Raw genomic sequence first — 21567 nt, 5'->3', positions numbered from 1 at the left:
TCAGACCCTGACCCCTAGGAAATGTGACAACTGGTAGATCTGAAAGAAATCACTGCTAAAATAAAAACCCAGAAAAACAAAACAGCAAAACATCACCACTGCCAAGTATGAGTAGTTATCACCTATCCTCTTTCCAGCAAACAAGTGAAAAAAATTAAATGTAGTGGGTAGGGGGCACAGAGAGGTTGGGCATACTTTCCCAGACGCTGTCTAAAGTTGGGTTAAGATCATTGAAGAAGGAATTTTGGACACTTTAGCCACCGAAAGAAATGTTTACAGGCAGGTGGATCTTTGCTAAACATCAATTTAATATACTAACTTTACATTAGCATTTAAAATGTGGCTGCTTATGGGTGACTCTCAGTTTATAATCATTATAAAATAAACGTTACTATTAGTTGCCATGTAGCCAGAGTACCTGAGAAATAGTACAATTTGCTTAAAGTGACTAACACAAATCACTGATTTTAAAAATAATGAAATGTTTAGCATAGCAAACAGAAGGGCTACACAAATTTCCTTTTTTTAGATGTTGTCTTCTTCATATAAAAATTTTAGTAGTGCCTGACCAGGCAGCAGTGCCGTGGACAGAGCATCAACCTGGGACACTAAGGATCCAGGTTCAAAGCCCCAAGGTATCCGGCTTGAGCATAGGGTTGCTGGCTTGAAACAGAGGTCACTGGCCTGAAGCTCAAGGTCTCTAACTGTAGCCCCCTAGTCAAGGCACATATGAGAAAGCTATCAATGAACAACTAAGGTGCCCCAACAAGTTGATGCTTCTCATCTTTCTCCCTTCCTGTCTGTCTATCTGTCTCTCTCTCTCTCGCTAAAAAAAATGAAGAAGAATTTCAATATTTACATTCCTGACAACTCTGAAAATTTCAAAAGAAAAGAGCTTTTACTCTTATCCTGTCTAAACTATTCTTGAGGTTGGCATGTATAAAACAGGCCTCATAAATTGCAACTCAAATGTAAACAAAATGTACAGAAATAAAGAACATATGTCTAAAGCATATTTTCTTGACCCTTATCCTACTGGAAATGTGCTTATTTCCTACTCTGTTTAATCCATCACAATCTACAACCATCTTACATTATCTAATACCTAGTCCACATGTTGCTGTCAATTTATACACAGAAAACAAAGATTACAGAGGTCTTGTTACTATTGTCTATTAAAAAGCAGATGTTTGCAGAAATATAGGGTCTAAGTTGCTAAATAATACATATTTTCTTTTGTTTCTTATCCAATTAAAAGCCACTTTAAAAAAATAGATAATGGTTAAACAAGGTCTCATATTAAAACAGTGTGTGGTAGGAGATTACATATTTAAATTTTAGCACACTCCTGAGAAAATACGATTAGGGCTTAAGGAATTGTGCTATATTATTACTAACAACTGCGGTACGATGAATTTAAGCAGCCATGAGCCAAAGGGACGAAAAGCTATCTGAGCATATGCCAAAGCATCACCTAAATTACTTCAACAGTCTGAGTGCTTCAATGTGTCAGAAAGAGGAAAACCATGCTGGGCACAGAGCTACTAGATGTGGGGGTGGGCTCGGATCCCAGCGTTCTCTTGCAGACCAGGGAGGCAGGGAACAGAGATGAATGCTGGATGTGACTCAATACCAGGCAGCCTCAGCTAGAGGGGGAATTTGAAAGACTAAGGATGGAAAGAACAATTTGAAGTCACTCTTTTATTTTTCCCAAAAAAACTAAGGACCAATGACATTAAATTATAGAAGAAGGGTCTTAGAAGGGGCAACTGAACCAAAGCAAAGCCAGTGAGTGGCTCAACACTTTGGCATTTCTGAAATGACCTTTGGGGTATGTTCCACTAGCTCTTTCAAGTTAGAAGAAGTTGGGAGGGGGTGGTGATGACAGGGTGCCACGTTTTCTAAAAGTTTTTGTAGAGCAAAAGTAAAATGATGTGTTTTTTGGAAGGAGAAACAGTTTAAAGTTGGCTACTTCAATGATAGACACCATGGCTTTATCTTTGATTTTTATTATAAGGAACAAGGAAAAGGCACAGGAAAAGCTGTGTTTCCTAGGTAGCAAAACATTGGTCCTACTCTTGGCTCTTCTACTAGAAACTTGCTATGTATCACCTTGGATCAGTCAGAGCCTTCCTAAACCTCAGCTCCTTCCTCCTCTCTAATGTACAGTGGGAAGATGAAGAGAGTCACAAAACATAGCCATTGAGTCAGTACCTAAACAGTTTCCTTTCAGGCCTATCAAAATATCTCCTTCATTCAGATCTCTTATCAAATGTTACTCCCTCAACTCCCCTGAATACCTTACATAAAACAAACACTCCCAACCAACTTTTTCACTGGCTCCTTACCCTGCTTTATTTTTCTTCATAGCCTCTATCTCCACATGAAACTCTGCACTCATATAATTCATTATTGCCATTAGAAAAAACCTCTATATGCCCTGGCCAGTTGGCTCAATGGTAGAGCATCAGCATAGCATGTGGAAGTCCCGGGTTCAATTCTCGGTCAGGGCACACAGGAGAAGTGACCATCTGCTTCTCCACTCCTGTCCCACTTCTCTCTCTTTCTCTCTCTTTTCCCTTCCCACACCCATGGCTCAAATGGTTTGAGCAAATTGGCACCAGGCGCTGAGGATGGCTCCATGGCCTTGCTTCAGGCACTGAAATAGCTTGGTTGCCAAGCAATGGAACAGCAGCCCAGATGCACAGAGCATCACCCTGTAGGGAGCTTGCCCAGGTGGATCCTGGTTGCAGTGCATGCAGGAGTCTGTCTCCCTGCCTCCCTGCCTCTCACTTAATAAAATAAAATAAATTTAAAAACCTCTATAAGGACTCAATATTATGCCTAGACTAAATGATTGGTACATAGCCATACTCAAGGAATATCTAATGAATAAATTAAAAGTACTTGTCATGAGACCTTACAAAGCAATGAGTCCCATGTGGACAAGACAGACTATTTCAGGTCAAGGTTGTGTTGGCCAATCCTGTGAAAGAGTGAAAGATTACAACCACTTCAAAGGTCAACATTTTCCCCTGTACAATGAGTGTCTTCCAACTTTGCACCTCCACAAATATGATTTTGTTCTTCTAATGTCATTTAAATATATAATAGTAGCATGTCTGTATTTTCCTGTTACTATATTGCCTAATATACACCCTCGTTCAGACTTGAAATTCCTTTCATTTAAAGATGCAGATTATATATTAATAGAATAAATAGAATAAATTAGTCCCAACATTGTGAGTTCTAGTACTTGATGTGCTCAGGGTGGATGGAAGGGAAGACATTATACCTGCAGTGAGTACAGCCTTCATTTTTAAGTAGTCCATTCTTTTCCCCCTTGTTTCCTATATTCACTGTTTGGTATAATTTTTCTCTCACTCACTATCCATCTTTCTCTCTTTTTCTTTTTTTTCATGGTCATTTAAGCTCTTCTCTTTTTCCTCTTTCTTTGTCTCCCTGCTCTCTTGGCAGGTAAACCACAGGTCATATGTGGATTTAAAGAGTCTTGCATAGCCTTTGAAGGCTGACTACCTGTGAGAAGGGAAGAGAAGGAAGAGAACGGGTGGGAGCTGCCAGATGTGAAAGGCTTAGCAAAGGCCCAGTGCAGCTACTGAAAAAGTGTTCAGTTCTTTGGTTCTAAAATTGTGCTCGGGATTATGTGTCTCTTCTTCACCCTTCATGTGACAACCACAGAACTTATTCATATCTTCTGACAATTAATTTCAGGCTCACTGGATTTTGGAAGTGGACTGGATCTTAGAGCTCATCTACCCTAATACCGTCCAATTTACAAATGAGGAAATAGCAGCCAAAAGAGGTTAAGTGTCTTGCCAAGGGTCACAGAATGAATGACTTGACAGGGTACAGAGACTCAACTCTCCTGATCACCAGAACAGAATCCTGAAAATGACTGTCAGAAAAACCCAAGAAACTCTACAGGTTATTGTCATCAGAAATGAAAGAAAAGATAACTAAAAAGAAAAATTTGGGAAGAAACACCAAGTCACTTCAAGTGTAAATCAATCCACGACTTAGATTATTTTCAGATAATCTTTCTTTTTTTAAAAAGCAAATAAGCATGTGACCATTAAGGGGAAAATAGGATGAAGCATTACACTGTGTTTTATTATTTTTTTAATATTGCATTCATTTATTTTCTTATTTCTAATAGTTTTTCATGTAATATCTTCTACACTTTGTGACTATTCCATTCTGCTGACCTCTAACTCCTGCCTTCCAGTAATTAAAAGCAGCTGATTTTCATGTGCTGGTGCTTTAGTGTGAAGGAGGTTGAGGCTGTGTGTGTGTGCAATCAGGTTAAGACTGGCTCCAACAGGAGAAAAATCCATACATATGTTGGAAAGATCTGAAAAATGCCTGTATTCCCAACCTGATTACGACTTACATTTTTGCATGGCTTGTCAAAGCAGATCACTAAAATCAAATCAAGATGTAAAGTGGGATGAAGTGGTTTTCTTCTCCATTCTCCCATTAATCACCGTGACCTACTGAAGAAAGGAACGTTTTGCTCTCTCACCTGAGGCAAGGTGAGATACTCCACTGGAAGTTATGCCAATTTTTGTCAATTGGTGCTCAAGTTCCAAAATTAATTTTCTAGTTTTAATTTCTTACATTTTTTAAATAGAAGTTATTTTATTGCAGAGTAATTTTCCATCTCTAATCAACAATTCTATTGTAGCTTTCTTTCTATAAAACATAAAACAAATTTCCATCTAACTTTTTAGACTTACTAACTTTAAAGGCAATCTAAAAACTGAACTTATTTAACTGAAAAATGTAAATTTGGGGATTAGAACAATAGCCAGTTTCTCCTAGTAAATAATATTTGATTAAACCTAGATATGAATTAAATTAGAGTTCATTCCTGGTTATCAAAAAGAGAATATTAACAGATAACACATAAGCATTTGCTTGGCATAATTTGAATTGCTGACAGTGTCAGGCTGAACTCTATAAGACAGCATACTTTTGTTGGTAGCACAAAGAATATGAATGCAATAAACATTCCAGGCTAACAATCTAGCTGTTATCTACAAAATTCTCAAGCAAGACTAGGGCTAGGTCAAAATCATTTGGGAGGAGAGAGGAATATTCTGGCTTTTGTTACACATAAGCATGTTTGTTATAGGAGCATTTTCAGGTTAATTTTTTGCTATTAACGTAAACCACAATTGGGGGACCATATTGCTGGAAGAGAAATGGGGGGAGGGGAGTTATATAAACAATATACAACAAAGGAAGTCTTTATTTCCAATACCTGAATACATCAGGTTTGTTTTTAGGTACAAGGTTGCAGGTTAAATGCTCTCAGCTATCCAAGAAGTGGCTTATTAGTTTTGTAAGAAAATATTTTCTTATATTTTGACTGAAAAATACCCAGTTTAAGTGAACAAAACCATCCTTGTTAGTGAAAAGCGAATCCAAAAAACTTTGTTTCAAAGACCCAGCAAAGCAAAGCAAAACTAATTCAAGAGGAAAAGCTGCTTTCCTAATAGTAGCTTCTGAATCTGGATCTAATAGTTCTCAAAGGCCGACTGGAGTCTTCGAGTCTTAAACGTTTGTCTCCCTCCACGGATCATAGACATTCTCTATGAGGCAGCATAATACGGATATAAATCCATTTTAAGCAGAGATATATTCTCTCTCTGGCCTATAACCACAAAGCTGAAAAACTATGCACCACCACAGCAAAAATAAAGGCATACAAAAGTTCTGATTATTTTCTAGGGCAATTTTCCAAATGCAGCTTTCTTTTTTGCTTTTCTATGTTGTGGACTAGAAACACTCCAGCTTCATCTCTGGTAACGCGGCATCCGTCAGCGAGAAAATAAACCGTAACAAGCGACTGTGCTTTAAGAGCCACGGGGACGGCGCTGAGAACTACATTTCAAACAGACTGACTCTGCTTCAGCCAGCACCTGAGCTCTGGACGCGTCCCCTAATTTGTAAATGGGCCTAATCCTGTTATTACAGAATAATTACTGCAAATCAGCACAATTACTACAAAGACATGAATAAACACACACATACCAGTAGCTGTTTGCTACAAATTATTATCAAAACAAAGAGAACCGGCTAATTGTGGTAACATTAAGACAGCGTTTATTCCTCCCAATTTTTGGGCAAGTTTATTTTAAGTTGTCATCTCCAACTAGTAATGATGCAGAGGATTTTACAGATTCCATAAACCTTTCTAATCTAAACTCTTCTCAACTGAAAGCTGGCTGCTTCCCTCAGAGCAGCATCTGCAAAAGCCTGATTTCATAAGACCCACTTTAACGGCACATTCTCTCTCTCTCTCTCTCTCTCTCTCTCTCTCTCTCTCTCACACACACACACACACACACACACACACACACACACACACACCACTGTTAGAAATCTCAATTTAGAAAGCTCATCTGAATGTAAAGATATCATGAAAGCAAACGAAATATCCACTTTATATTCTTCACAATTTAGCCATCCATCTCTAAATCAGTACAACATGGAACTTTGCCCTCTGACCCATTTCATTAGCAGGCTTCCTTCATGGATCCTGACTGTGTTGGGAGGGAGGTGGTTAGGGAAGAGGCTAATGCAGAAAGCCCATAGCCTGCGGTAGTGATGATTCAAACTCACCTCCAGGACAGTGCCTCATGGCCATCTTACATCTCCTGGATTCAGCAATGGTTGGACATGGTATTGTGTCTTTTGCTGGTTTTTTAACAATTTGCCGTGTTCTGGTTTCCAGACCCCATTTAAATCCACATGTGCGATTATTTCTGCTACAAGTTCCCCATTCACTCCAATGGCCAACTTCACATCCTTCTAATAAAGATTAAAAAAAAAATACAAACACAGATAATAATTTGGTATCCACTTGCTCCACTGTCATTAAATTTATATAGGAGTGTTTCACCCACTCTCTCCACCTCCAGATACCAAAAATTAATTTGTACAACCCTCAAAGACCTATATTCACCTTTCAGGACCTTTAATTCTTTGACGCATAGGGTTAATTTTATTTACAACAATTGCCCCATAAGTAATTTAAAAACTATTACTTTTTATTTGTCTTAGTTTGTTTTTTGAAGAGATGCTACTGGTCCATTCTTCAAAACACCAGATTATATAATCTCTAAAAGATTCAACAACTAAAACCTACCACAGAAGATAGTATTTCCATACATGACAGAAGACAAAATTTTACAGGTTCATTCCAAATGCTCCCACTGAAATTCATGAGTGTATTAGTTTTTTTTTTTTTTTTTGAAAGTAAGTACTTGGTAAAAAAGATAAGATGGTTGTTTTGCATTTTCAGATTATCTCACTTATTTCTATAGTTGTCTGGGAACCACAATATGTATTTACAATTCCCTAAAATGGTGCTATACATTATTATAATTTGAAAAGTAAACAAGTATGATCAGATATTTGAAAAATGTATGATTTTCCTAGATTATATATCAACTCTTAGCATCCCCTTTTGGAAAATTCATAAAGTGAGTTTACACTATCCTCAAATTCATGGAGTGAGGATGAAAAATAAATGATAAAAAATAGGAAAAGTTAAACTTCCTCAGCAAATTCACCATTAAAAACCCCCTTCACACAACCAGGTCAAGACTCAGGCCCAGGGTCCACACACAATGTTTCAGCATTTCAGCTCTTAGCAGGCATTATGTATGGTTACTCTTAGATTTTTCAGAGCTATTCCAGATTTGTATTCAGGTGGAAAAAAAAAGATTTGTATTCAGGGAAATGCATAGGACTTGATTTGTAATTTGTTTATATTTAAGGGTTTCATAAGAGTTTCCACTGACCGTTTGAAATGGGCGTGGGTTGTGCCTCTCAAAAGCAAACTCAACATTCTCAATATGCTCTTCTAGTGACTTTCTTATTTTTAATAGGGTGTTGCCCGTATGAATGTATTCACTCACATATAAATAGGAACATAAGTACACATTTTTTCATAAGCCTCTTATTGAAATGTGTGTTCTCTGCAAGCTTTCAAATATATAATTATAAACCTTTTTAGCAATATTTCTGCAGGAAAATGTTCTCAATTTTCTTTTAAGTTTCCATTTCAAGGAAATGGAAAGTCTCACTTATACTACAAAGCTCTGTTGTACATCATATCAATGTATAACATGTCAAATAAAAGTCAGGGGTAGGGGTAGAGGAATGGGAGCAGTGAAAACGCCTAGCATCTAGAATACATTCAGGCATATCAAAATGTATGTACTGACAGATCTTTACCTTTCAATCAGTAGTATAAAAAACAAAACCATATAAAAACAGTGAAAAGGTAGTATAAGCAAGTGTTTTTCAAACACTCAAAAATGTGAAATTTATAAAATGTATATTCATTATTACTTACAAATGGTATCTACAGTTATATTAAATTATGCATTCTTGCTACCTAAATTTAATAAAATTATTTTAGCGCACTTTCCAATATGCAGTCAATAATCTAGATATGTTTTGCACAACACTTTCTTTCCACTGATTTTTTAAAACACAAATGGCTAAGAAGATAATATACATAACAAAAGTGAAAGAATCATTAAGTACAGGGTGCTGCTTGAAAACTGTTTTTGTTTTAAACAATTCGTTTTTCCTTAACAGATACTAATATCATTTATTAAGATAATTAAGAAATAGTTGTATTACTCATATGATAAAAGTACTATCAGCCTTTAAATAGTTGAATCTAGCAAATGTTCAACTAGCAAAATTTGCAGCAAGATGTAATAATATATGAGACTACCCAATGTCATTATGCCCAAAGAATTCAAAGTCAGCAAAAAATTTAATTTTCAGTTCTAATTAACGAGAGACCCAATTTTTTAAGTGAAATATATCCAGCCATTTTTTTTTAAAGAAACAGGTGTTAAAAGTTGTAGTTTGAAAGTTACACGAAAAACTACTCACCCACACATTCCATGGTTTCATCTAATGGTGCAAAACCATCTGGACATTCATCAAAGCAACGGCCTCTATGCAAATAAAAGCCTACTTTGCACTTGGTACAAAAGTCTTTGCTAAAGCAAGAATCACAGTTTTCTATTCTGCATCCTAAAAACAATTTTAAAGAGAAAAAGAGAAAAGTTCAGTCAGAGACATGCACTTGTTTTGCAAATAAAACTTTCACAAACTCATCGGTCAGCTCAATAGAAATTCTAGTGGTCAGAGAAATATGTGTTCAACTCATTTGTTCCCTGATGGCCTCTCATTCTAAATCACTCCTACAGCTTACCACATCAATAAACCCAGACACAATTCCAGCTCTGGGCCCTAGGCAGCATGGGACCCTTCAGAAATGTTTGCAACTCCAAATGGGATTAAAAATGATTTAAAAGAAAAAGAAAACACCCCCACTACAAATTACATTGCTGCTGGGATTGAAATCTGTTCTGTTCATCAAAAGACCTACAGTGGAAAATACAAAGGGAATACTCTAATCAGTATCTTCTGTTCCAGGACAGTAAATTAAAATTCTGTTTATGTTGGTCAGTGCTGGCATTTACTTTCATCAGAGGGTTTCTTAATTTGGAGGGGAGGTTTAGATCTTTAAAAAAAAACACAATGTGCCAAAGGCTTTGCTTTACTTTACTTTATTTTACATGCATCTTCATTTACTCTTCAAAATAAACCTACAATGCAGACAGTACTATCCCTATTTTGCAAATAAGGAACCTGAGGCTAAGAGAGATTAAGTCATACAGGCAGTAGTGGCTGAGTGGGTTCTGAAAGCCCCCCAAACAGATTGCCTCCTACATCTGTTCTCCTTTTTCTCTAACCCGCTAACTGAATTTCACTAGGAGCAGGTTGTGAAACAGGACTTTCAGGCCTCCTGCATCCGGGTTGGAACACCAGATATGCCCTTACCAGCTCTGTGACTCTGGACAACTGCGTGCCTCTCTGAGCCTCTATTTCCTTCTGTGTAAAGCAAAGATGTCACTGACATTACAAGGCTGTTATAAGAACTTCTAATAATATACATAAATTGGCCTGACCAGGAGGTGGCGCAGTAGATAGAGCGTCAGACTGGGATCTGGAGGACCCAGGTTCAAAACCTCAAGGTTGCCGGCTTGAGCGTGGACTTGTCTGGTTTGAGCAAAGCTCACCAGCTTGATCCCAAGGTCGCTGGCTTGGAGCAAGGGGTCATTCGGTCTGCTGTAGCCCCCCCGGGTCAAGTTACATAGAGAAAGCAATCAATGAACAACTAAGGTGCTGCAACAAAGAATTTATGCTTCTCATCTCTCTCCCTTTCTGTCTGTCTGTCCCTATCTGTCTCTCTCTTTCTCTGTCACACACACAAAAAAAAGTGTGTATATACACACACATACACACACACATACATAAATTGACTGGCTCATAATCAGCAGTTCCCACAGAAAAGCAATAATGAATTAGAAGCATGTATTTTTCAACTAAACAACACATATTACAACAAGGTGGAAAGAAAAGCAATAATTTCTTTTGGTTTCTAGGTCAGATTTCCTGATAGGTCAGAGATAACTGATTGCACAGTGAAAATAAATATACTCTAAACCAGTGGTTTTCAACTTTTTTACACTTTTGTGGACTGGTAAAAACAGGAGAATAATTTTGGGGACAGCTGAGGCAGAAATCACATTGAGCGTAAGTGAATTCAACTAAGATCACTGGGTCTGTAATCTTCACACATCAGAGTGGTTAACTCTTTCGTGGACCAGCACGAAATTTCTGCCAGACCCGATCTGTGGACCGGCAGTTGAAAAACACAGCTCTAAACCACTCTTCAAAGAGAGGAAAGGAGAGAAGGTTAGAGGATTGGTTAATCGAAAGGTCATGTTTTCAACAGATTATAGTATATTATTACTTGCAGCAGATTTAATTGATGGTAATTAGCAGCATATAACGCTCTATGAAAACTCCATGGCATTGCTTTTGTTCATTTAACAAGCCTCTGAGTGCCAGTACTATATTTGGAGCTTTAATGATTCAGAAAAGCTTTAAAATATATAGTTCCTGCAATCAAAGAAATAACGAATAGAACATAGTAACCAAAACATGAAATCACTGAATATTAAAATTTTGAAAATTATGAAATATAAAACCAGAAAGTAGAATTAAAGGCTAAAAAAATATACATTTTACTAAAATAAATTGTATTACAAATAATGACAGTTTCTGGACCTATAAAAAGAAAATGGCAACTCTTTACAATTGAATATTGAGTCTAAATGGGTCTTCATGTACGAAATGACCACCATGAAGCAGTTAATTCAACTTCTAAAATGTTACCATATTTACAATGGGAAAACCAAGCCATGTGTGGGTGAAAGCCCATAGTCAAATTATAGTATTGCTCCTTTTGGGGAGGATGGTGGGCACAGGACACTATATCAAACCCTTTAAAAGATTTATTTGTAGTCTTAAATGCTAGAACGTGTATTTTAACAAAACAGTGGTCAGAACCTTCTTAATCATGGTGAAAATATATGACCATCAAGTCCACAAACTGTTGGTTTTCTTGCTACTTTTTTTTAAAAGCAAGCAGCACTTCCTGTTTGCAAAATTATTTCCAAAGAAATAATGATAAAAATTCCAAAGATAAAACAGAACTAAAGGATGAAAAGAACAAAGTATCTATATTTTTTTAAAAATAGGACTATACACTTCATAAATCAATTGTTATCTAGAAAGTCTGACTTTTCTTTAAAACATGACCTGCACCAACAAGCTTTGCAGCCAAAAAGTTATAGCAATCAGCATTTGGAATTAATTTGACAAGGTCCTTTGCTGATCTTTATTGTTACCCGTAACCCCCTCTCCTTATTGGGCACCATGCTCCTAATACCAGTTCACAGAGTACGGAACTTCTGAAATGCTTGTCATTCTCTGTAAAGTCCCTTAGGACTTCTTTAGGCATAAATCCTGCTAGAAAAAAGCTTATCTGTCTTCAAAGTTAAGTAGAATAAAAATCTGATGCATTCAAATTACAGAATACTATCCCCATGAAAAACCATGAGGTGTCATACACTGTTGGTGGGAATGTAAAGTAGTACAACCATTATGGAAGAAAGTATGGTGGTTCCTCAAAAAACTGAAAATAGAACTACCTTATGACCCAGCAATCCCTCTACTGGGTATATACCCTCAAAACTCAGAAACATTGATACATAAAGACACATGCAGCCCCATGTTCATTGCAGCATTGTTCACAGTGGCCAGGACATGGAAACAACAAAAAGCCCATCAATAGATGACTGGATAAAGAAGATGTGGCACATATACACTATGGAATACTACTCAGCCATAAGAAATGATGACATCAGATCATTTACAGCAAAATGGTGGGATCTTGATAACATTTTACAAAGTGAAATAAGTAAATCAGAAAAAACCAGGAACTGCATTATTCCATACGTAGGTGGGACATAAAAGTGAAACTAAGAGACATTGATAAGAATGTGGTGGTTACGGGGGGAGGGGGGAAAGGGGGAGGGGGAGGGGCACAAAGAAAACTAGATAGAAGGTGACAGAGGACAATCTGACTTTGGGTGATGGGTATGCAACAAATTGAAAGACAAGATAACCTGGACTTGTTATCTTTGAATATATGTATCCTGATTTATTGATGTCACCCCATTAAAAAAATAAAATTAAAAAAAAAAAGAAAAGAAAAACCATGAGGTGAATTATAAGCAATGACTGAAAATAAGCATGAACACCCACAGGTAAGTGAAAGAAGGCAGTTGCAGGGTAGCTAGGAAAGGACATAATAAAACCACATTTGCACGTGTATATGTGTACATGAAGTAGCTCGGGGATGTAAATTTGAGAAAGACGTTAAAAAATATCTATTTCTGAATTATATAAAATATTTTATCATTTTAATGCATTCAGTATTAAAGTAACAGTTATTGCAGTATACATTTGTGGCTTACTTGAATTTACAGAAAATAAAACTTGATTAACATTCTAAAATAAATTATTTTGATTTTAAGGCACTAAAGAATAAAGGAATATTATCCTATTCCAAATATCTCTAAATTTGGGTGCATGAAGATACAGTGTGTCCGTAAATTCATGGTGCACTTTTGACCGGTCACAGGAAAGCAACAAAAGATGCTAGAAATGTGAAATCTGCACCAAATAAAAGGAAAACTCTCCCAGTTTCATACCTATTCAGTGCAGTTTGATGTGGGCTCATGCACAGATTTTTTAGGGCTCCTTAGGTAGCTATCCCATATAGCCTCTACAGACTCATCACTGACTGATGGCCTACCAGAACGGGGTTTCTCCACCAAACTGCCGGTTTCCTTCAACTGCTTATCCAACCGAGTAATGTTATTCCTATGTGGTGGCGCTTCGTTATAAACACGCCGATATTCATGTTGCACTTTAATCACGGATTCGAATTTAGTGAGCCACAGAACACACTGAACTTTCCTCTGTACCATCCACATCTCGACTGGCATGGCCGTGGGCTTCTCTGCTGTATACACGGTGTTACATCATCATCTGTGCATGCACACATGCTGCCACATCATCCTACAGAAACTGGGAGGGTTTTCCTTTTATTTGGTGCAGATTTCACATTTCTATCATCTTTTGTTGCTTTCCTGTGACCAGTCAAAAGTGCACCATGACTTTACAGACACACTGTTTTCCCCTTACTTCACAATGCCGAAGGTGCTTCTGCCTTCACCTTACACAGTCATTTGACCATCTCTTAACAGTATCCTTTGCTTTCATATGTTCAGTAGCACTTTTCTTTCACTCAGATCATAAGGGGGAAAACTAAATTATTTTTTATTCAATAAAGCATTTAAGCAGAAGCTTTGATTGGTGCCTGTCCCAACATCTTCAGAGGCTCCGCTGACCTTCCTGGTCTCAGTCACTTTTTGCTACAACATAAAACCAACGCCCACAGCCATACATTCAGCTGCCTGAACTGACACGACTCATCTTTTCACAGACATCTATGAACTGAAAGCTTTTTAAAATTAGCACCTTCACGAACCACCTACCCCAGAAATCTACATCTGGACATGCTCCCACACCTGGAATCCTGTCCTCGCTGGCTCCAGGTCCTTCCACAACCCCTGCCCTCTGCTGCCATTTCTCCTGAAACTACCTCTGCTGCTTTGGAGAAAACCACTATTGGTGAGTCCTCATCATCCTATGCTTCCCAGCCTATAGCCCAAAACTTCTTAAGCACATTACCCTTAAATAATTGTAATTTACATCATCTTGATTCATTTTAATACAAAAGTAAAATAGTCTCATTATGACTAAGAGATATTGACAAGAGTGTGGTGGTTGGGGGGGGAGGGAGAGGGGAAGGAGGAGGGGGAGGGGGAGGGGCACAAAGAAAACTAGATAGAAGGTGACGGAGGACAACCTGACTTTGGGTGATGGGTATGCAACATAATTGATAGACAAGATAACCTAGACATGTTTTCTTTGAACATATGTACCCTGATTTATTGATGTCACCCTAGTAAAATTAATAAAAAAATAGTCTCATTATAAATAAAAATTTGAAATCAGGCAGAAGTTTTAAAAGAAAATACAGAAATACCATTCCTTACTTTAATGGTATGTCAGGTATGACTATTTCTACTTCTCAGAAATAGTCACTGTATTACAGTTCAGGAAAATCTCAATTTCAATTTTATAAATAAATGAATGTTAAAATATAAATGGGATCATTTACTAGACTGATAAACCTTAGAAAGCTTTATATTGTGTAAGAAAACAGGTATATCAAAATTTACTAAACATAAGTCTTTTCTATAAAAATCTGGACTTTTAAGTCCTCGCTCAGAAATATAAGACCCTGGTTTAGCCAACTTACATGCTTCTAAATTACTTGCCTCCTCAAAAACACAATCCAGAAACGAGGACTGCCAATATCGGTTTAAGTAAAATTACTGTCCAAGTAAAACTACCTCCAAATGCAGTTTGCCGGGGCTGTCATTTGGCAAGAGGGGCTTACTCTGGCCAAGAGGAAAAAAATAGGCTGGGTACATCTTCTCCTGCCCTCCCACAATACCCATGCAGGCTCCATTATAACATTTCCAAATTATACTGTAGTGCAGTTCAACAGTTCATTCCAAACGTTCTCCAGAAATGTAGTATTGTGCCAGACCCTGAGAACATAATATTATAATACCCTTTCCCTGTGCCGGAGGTGCGAACGCCAAAGAGAGGGCCCACGTGCATTTACACGGCATTGCAACATAGCACAGTAGTTATGTACTGGGTACCTTAGAGGCAGACAAGACAGATTCATTTATCTCCTATCATTATAGTTTTATTTTGTTTCCATCTGTGAATTCCTTATTGCTAACACAGAGCTGGACACGTGGTATAGTTTTAATGCTTGCCAAGTGAACTCACATGAATGCCACTTAAAAAATCAATTCCTTTATATTAAAAAACTCATATGACTGCTTAGCTTGAGACTGCTTACTCGTACACTATAAATATCTCTATTATAAAAAGTTGGTTGGTTACTGTAAATTTTATTGGAGAGACAAATAGTTAAAACACCTATTTAAAAAGAGAAAACACCTAAATAGAGAACAATTACAACAGAGAACATAAATATTGAAGAGTGGCAGGTAATATGTACTATGGAAGTTGAAACCTCAGCTGAGCAGGTTTTAGAAAGACAGAAGGAAGAATAGAGTTCTGGCCATAACAACTCCATTCATAATAAGGCAACAAAGGAAATTCACAGGTCATGTGATGGACCCCAAGCAGAGTGTCTTGAATGAACCAGAGGTTAGCTGGAGAGGATAGTTACTTAGGCTTAGATTGTTCTGGGCTGGAAATTTTACTTTGTATGTTACTTGGTTTTGAAAAAGGAGTGAAAATGATAAATTATTTGTACTTTGTATGGTTTTAAGTATCTAAGTAACAATTAAAGTTAATTAAAACGAAGTTAGTTTCAAGAGGAAGGCTTCCTCTGACTGTGATAAGATTCTTGAACCTGAGAGCAACATGACAAAGATGGTACCTGGTTTGTTCCCTCACTTCGACAGGTAGAAGTCACGAGGAGCCAGGCATTGTGGTGGCTGCCTAAAGGCACCAGTGAGAAAGTTCTCCGGGATCTTCGGTCTGCTAAAAGGAAAGCTACCCGGGCAGGCAGTGAGGTAGTAATGTCAGTGCATGGAAGTATGTGCACAGTGAGCTGAGGAGTCTATATTTTTCAAGAAATTAAGCTTCCTGGAAGCAGGACAAGAGTGGAGGTAAGAAAAAAACCCGAAGAGCCTCAACACTCTACGAGTAACAGTCATGGGAAAAGTTGTTACATGAATCAACAGAGCTGACAAACTGAGTTGAGAAGATGGAAACTGGGAAAAGCCAAAGACCCACTGTCACCCCTTCTGCCCTCTCTGTGGGTCTTGGCACAAAGGTGGTTAGTTTTGTTTATCTTACCAGCAAAATCTAGATGACAAGCGCCATCTCTTAATGAAATATCCCAGCATGGCCAATCATACAAACAAAAAAATCAAAACCTTGAACTGAAAGCAGAGAAAAATCAACCTTTGTTAAACTCAGTTGTGGAAGGGGCGGGGGAGGGGGGATTCAATTCTATATATAACAGTCATTTATTGGAGAAAGGGAAGAACTCATGAGGGGAGAGGACCTGGGATGCACACTGACCATCAGGGTTGGGGGCTCAGGTGGCATTAGCACAGCATGAAAGTCTGACTGCTTATTGACCCTCAGCTGCCCTTTACCGCCAGACAACCAGCACATCTCCATTTAGAATGAGGCAGATGCTGACACCCACTAGGGGCATTTGGTCTTCAGACTGCAGTTACAAGAATCCAAAAAAATCAAGACCATCTCTGGAAAACTCTACATGTTTCTCTGCTTGGTGTTTACTAAAATTTTAACAGAAATTAAGGCGACAGGTTGTTCCAAAAGACATTTGAAATTAGCAATTTTTTTCAAATGGAAAGTACTAGACTCTACAACTTAATATGAGATTTTGTAAAACTGTTTAAATATTTTTAGGTTTCTCTAACAACTTCAAATAATGCTGTTTAACATTCCTTCTCAAAACTTGCAATGGTTTATAAACACTCTGAAATAAAGTTTTTTAAGTTTTATGTTAACAAAATCAGGTATTCCTTATATGTACTATTACAGTGATCCCATTAGAATAGGGACTATTGAAAACTAGGATCTAAAATCTAAAATTATATTCTTTGTAGTATAATCTAGTTATGCACAGCTCATTAGTAGCTTTGTTATATTTCAACCTAAAGAAAAAAAGGACAGATTCAATTATTGGAACTCAATGCTTCATATTTACAACTAAACTATTTGAGTTATGAGGCAGAAAACCAGCATAACTATGTTAACAGAAGATCCAATGTAGAAGTCTCTGTAAAACTCTTTGGAATGGTTTAAGTCAAAATTGCCTATTCTCTACTGAAGGACACTTTGGTTATTTCCATGCCTGGCCTCCATGAATAATTCTGCAATAAACACAGGGATGCATATTCTTTGCATACAAATCTTTTTGAGTTTTTCAGGTAGATGCCCAGTAGACGGATTGTTGGGTCATATAGTAACTCCATTCTTAGTTCCTCTGAGGAACCATCAGACTGATTTCCACAGTGGCTGTACCAGTTTACATTTCCACCAGCAGTGAATGAGGATTCCTTTTTCTCCATAAGTGCTGCCTTTACTCCCTACCATATCCAAACCCCTCCCCCCTCTGGTAACTACCACACTATTGTCTATGCCTATAAATCTCAGTTCTATATCCCACATATGGTGTCAAATCATATAATTTAGATTTTTCTGACTGACTTATTTTGCTTAGCATAATATTCTCAAGGTCTATCCATGTTGTCACAAACGATAGTATTGTATTTTCCTCACGGTTGAGCAATATTCCATTGTATATATCTACCACATCTTTATCCAATTAACCAATGTCACCCCATTACATTTAATAATAAATAAATAAATTGATTTATTAGTTAGGAACATTATTAGCACAGGATGAAGTTTAACTATTTCAAGTGCAGTATGTTATACTCAGAACAAGAGCCAAAGGCAGAAAATAAAAACTGTGTTGAGAAAATAGTGGCCTCTCAAACAGCACAGTGGTTAGCTGATAGGTAAAATCTTAGTTGGCTTTATCTCGAGTTTCCTCATCTATGAAAAAGAGGTAATACCAGTCCCTATATCCTAGAGCTGTTGAGAAGATTCAGAAGCTTAATAAAGATGTTGGCACAGTATCTGCTGTATAATTAATGATAAAAGAATGTGAACCACTATGAGAGTAAAAATTTACCAATAGGACAGCCCAAGATGGCAGACGGAAGGAAGCTCAAACAAGATGCAGGATACTCCATGTGAAGGACATATGCCTGTGTACCATATATGTTATAATTTTAATAAATAAATTTTAATTATATACATATTAATATAATTAGCACAATAATAAAACATTTCATTGTATTAAATATATACATATATAGCTCTCTCAAATAAAAAGCACTAGCTATAGTCAATTATCTCTACCTCTGTTTAGGTCATATAGCTAAACAAAGTAAATACAATCACGAAAAATCATCTACTTCAAACATTAGGAGTCAGGATTTAGGAAAAATGAGATCTAAATGCAATTTTGACCTGGGGAAAGGGTGGAAGTAGAGGAATTATATCCTCTTTGTTTCCTAGTCCCTTCACTGTCAGAGAGGAGGGGGAAACACCTGACATACCGAAATCAGATGAATGTTGAGAGTATCAAGTTAAAGATGAGAACAGAAGGATAGGTAAAAGGTACCACATACAATGTGTATCACTCCTTAGAGCCAAATAAGCCTACCCTCAACAGATACCATTTGAAATGTGCAGTGCCCCTTTCTGAGCCCGGAGAGGCTGTTCAATTTATGAAGTGCTCTAAAGATGGTCTATCACAGCCATTAGGGCAGTGACCACATGGATAGTAAAATCCTGGCCTTGGCAGTAATTTTAATCTCCAAATTGCAATTAGGCAAGATGACTGGAGTCCATCCAGAAATTTATATATTGTTTTCCAGATAGCTATAAAGTTCTATCTTATATGCCAAATGTGCCCTTTATTCCAACCTCTGAGGATATATATGCTGTCAAAACTAATTTTTTCCTCTTGACTCATTTTAACTTAGAGTTACAACAGTTCATTAAAATAAAAACCTAAAAATTAAATTTGTGAAATATGTTGCTGGTAGCCTCACTGTAATATCTGAATCTTTAAAAATTACACTTGCCCACCCACACCAAAGACATCTGAAGAAATATTGAGGCTTGTGTAAAATCATGTGGTGAAATAAAGAGAAGCTATAAAAATGTTGGCTTCATTTCTCATATATTCAAGTGATACATATTTGAAATTATTCTCAAAACAACTGAAATTAAAACTTGGACACATTTTTCTGGGAATACGAAGGTAGGTGTTTTAAAAAAATTTTTTTCCATTTAAAGGAGGTAAAAGGAGGGCAAGTCCCTCAAAATAAAGTAGGAAAGGAATGTGATAGCAATGAAAAATGTTTTAAAAATTATACACAAAAGAAAGGGGGAAGAAAGAAACTGATACACATAGCAGTGCAGTTTTCGCCGGGGAGAGAGAAAGAGGGGCGAAGAGGAGGGTGGGGCGGTAAATGGTGAGGGACAAAGACTTGGCTGGGGGGGAGTGGGGGGGATAAATAGTGAGGGACAAAGACTTGGCTGGAGGGAGTGGGGGGATAAATGTTGAGGGACAAAGACTTGGCTAGGGGGGAGTGGAGGGGATAAATGGTGAGGGACAAAGACTTGGCTGGGGGGGACTGGGGGGGATAAATGGTGAGGGACAAAGACTTGGCTGGGGGGGGAGTGGGGGGATAAATGGTGATGGACAAAGACTTGGCTGGGGGGGCGTGGGGGGATAAATGGTGATGGACAAAGACTTGGCTGGGGGGGTGTGGGGGGATAAATGGTGATGGACAAAGACTTGGCTGGGGGGGAGTGAGTGGGATAAATGGTGAGGGACAAAGACTGGCTGGGGGGGGCGTGGGGGGGATAAATGGTGAGGGACAAAGACTTGGCTGGGGGGGCGTGGGGGGATAAATGGTGATGGACAAAGACTTGGCTGGGGGGGAGTGGAGGAATAAATGGTGAGGGACAAAGACTTGGCTGGGGGGGCGTGGGGGGATAAATGGTGAGGGACAAAGACTTGGCTGGGGGGGAGTGTAGGGGATAAATGGTGAGGGACAAAGACTTGGCTGGGGGGGTGTGGGGGGGATAAATGGTGATGGACAAAGACTTGGCTGGGGGGAGTGGGGGGGATAAGTGGTGAGGGACAAAGACTTGGCTGGGGGGGAGTGAGGGGATAAATGATGATGGACAAAGACTTGGCTGGGGGGGAGTGGGGGGGGATAAATGGTGAGGGACAAACACTTGGCTCGGGGGAGTGGGGGGGATAAATGGTGAGGGACAAAGACTTGGCTGGGGGGAGTGGGGGGGATAAATGGTGAGGGACAATGACTTGGCTGGGGGGGAGTGGAGGGGATAAATGGTGAGGGACAAAGACTTGGCTGGGGGGGAGTGGAGGGGATAAATGGTGATGGACAAAGACTTGACTGGGGGTGTGTGGGGGGGATAAATGGTGATGGACAAAGATTTGGCTTGCGGGGGTGGGGGGATAAATGGTGAGGGACAAAGACTTGGCTGGGGGGGAGTGGAGGGGATAAATGGTGAGGGACAAAGACTTGACTGGGGGTGTGTGGGGGGATAAATGGTGATGGACAAAGATTTGGCTTGCGGGGGTGGGGGGATAAATGGTGATGGACAAAGACTTGGCTGGGGGGGAGTGGAGGGGATAAATGGTGAGGGACAAAGACTTGGCTGGGGGGGCGTGGGGGGGATAAATAGTGAGGGACAAAGACTTGGCTGGGGAGAGTGGGGGGATAATGGTGATGGACAAAGACTTTGCTGGGGGGAGTGGGGGGGATAAATGGTGAGGGACAAAGACTTGGCTGGGGGGGCGTGGGGGAGATAAATGGTGAGGGACAAAAACTTGGCTGGGGGGGTGTGGGGGGGATAAATGGTGATGGACAAAGATTTGGCTGGGGGGAGTGGGGGGATAAATGGTGATGGACAAAGACTTGGCTGGGGGGGAGTGGGGGGATAAATGGTGAGGGACAAAGACTTGGCTGGGGGGGAGGGGGGTGGATAAATGGTGAGGGACAAAGACTTGGCTGGGGGGGAGTGGGGTGGATAAATGATGATGAACAAAGACTTGGCTGGGGGTGTGTGGTGGGATAAATGGTGAGGGACAAAGACTTGGCTGGGGGTGTGTGGTGGGATAAATGGTGAGGGACAAAGACTTGGCTGGGGGGGAGGGGGGGGGATAAATGGTGAGGGACAAAGACTTGGCTGGGGGGGAGTGGGGTGGATAAATGGTGATGAACAAAGACTTGGCTGGGGGTGTGTGGTGGGATAAATGGTGAGGGACAAAGACTTGGCTTGCGGGGAGTGAGAGGATAAATGGTGAGGGACAAAGACTTG

General features: G+C 38.9%; 1 protein-coding gene across 1 annotated transcript in view; it reads right to left on the bottom strand.

The window, feature by feature from the left end:
• RSPO2 (R-spondin 2) overlaps window positions 1-21567 on the bottom strand; it is a 179601-nt gene that overhangs the window by 48961 nt on the left and 109073 nt on the right. Inside the window, exons 4-5 of the mRNA XM_066264630.1 lie at window positions 8944-9087; window positions 6649-6837 (exon numbers count right to left, since the gene is read on the bottom strand). Of these exons, the coding sequence (XP_066120727.1) occupies window positions 6649-6837; window positions 8944-9087 (333 nt within the window). The remainder of the gene's footprint in view (window positions 1-6648; window positions 6838-8943; window positions 9088-21567) is intronic.

This window comes from Saccopteryx bilineata, chromosome 3 (assembly GCF_036850765.1).
Source record: "Saccopteryx bilineata isolate mSacBil1 chromosome 3, mSacBil1_pri_phased_curated, whole genome shotgun sequence".
Lineage (NCBI taxonomy): Eukaryota > Metazoa > Chordata > Mammalia > Chiroptera > Emballonuridae > Saccopteryx > Saccopteryx bilineata.
This window is presented reverse-complemented; position numbering and strand designations above follow the sequence as displayed.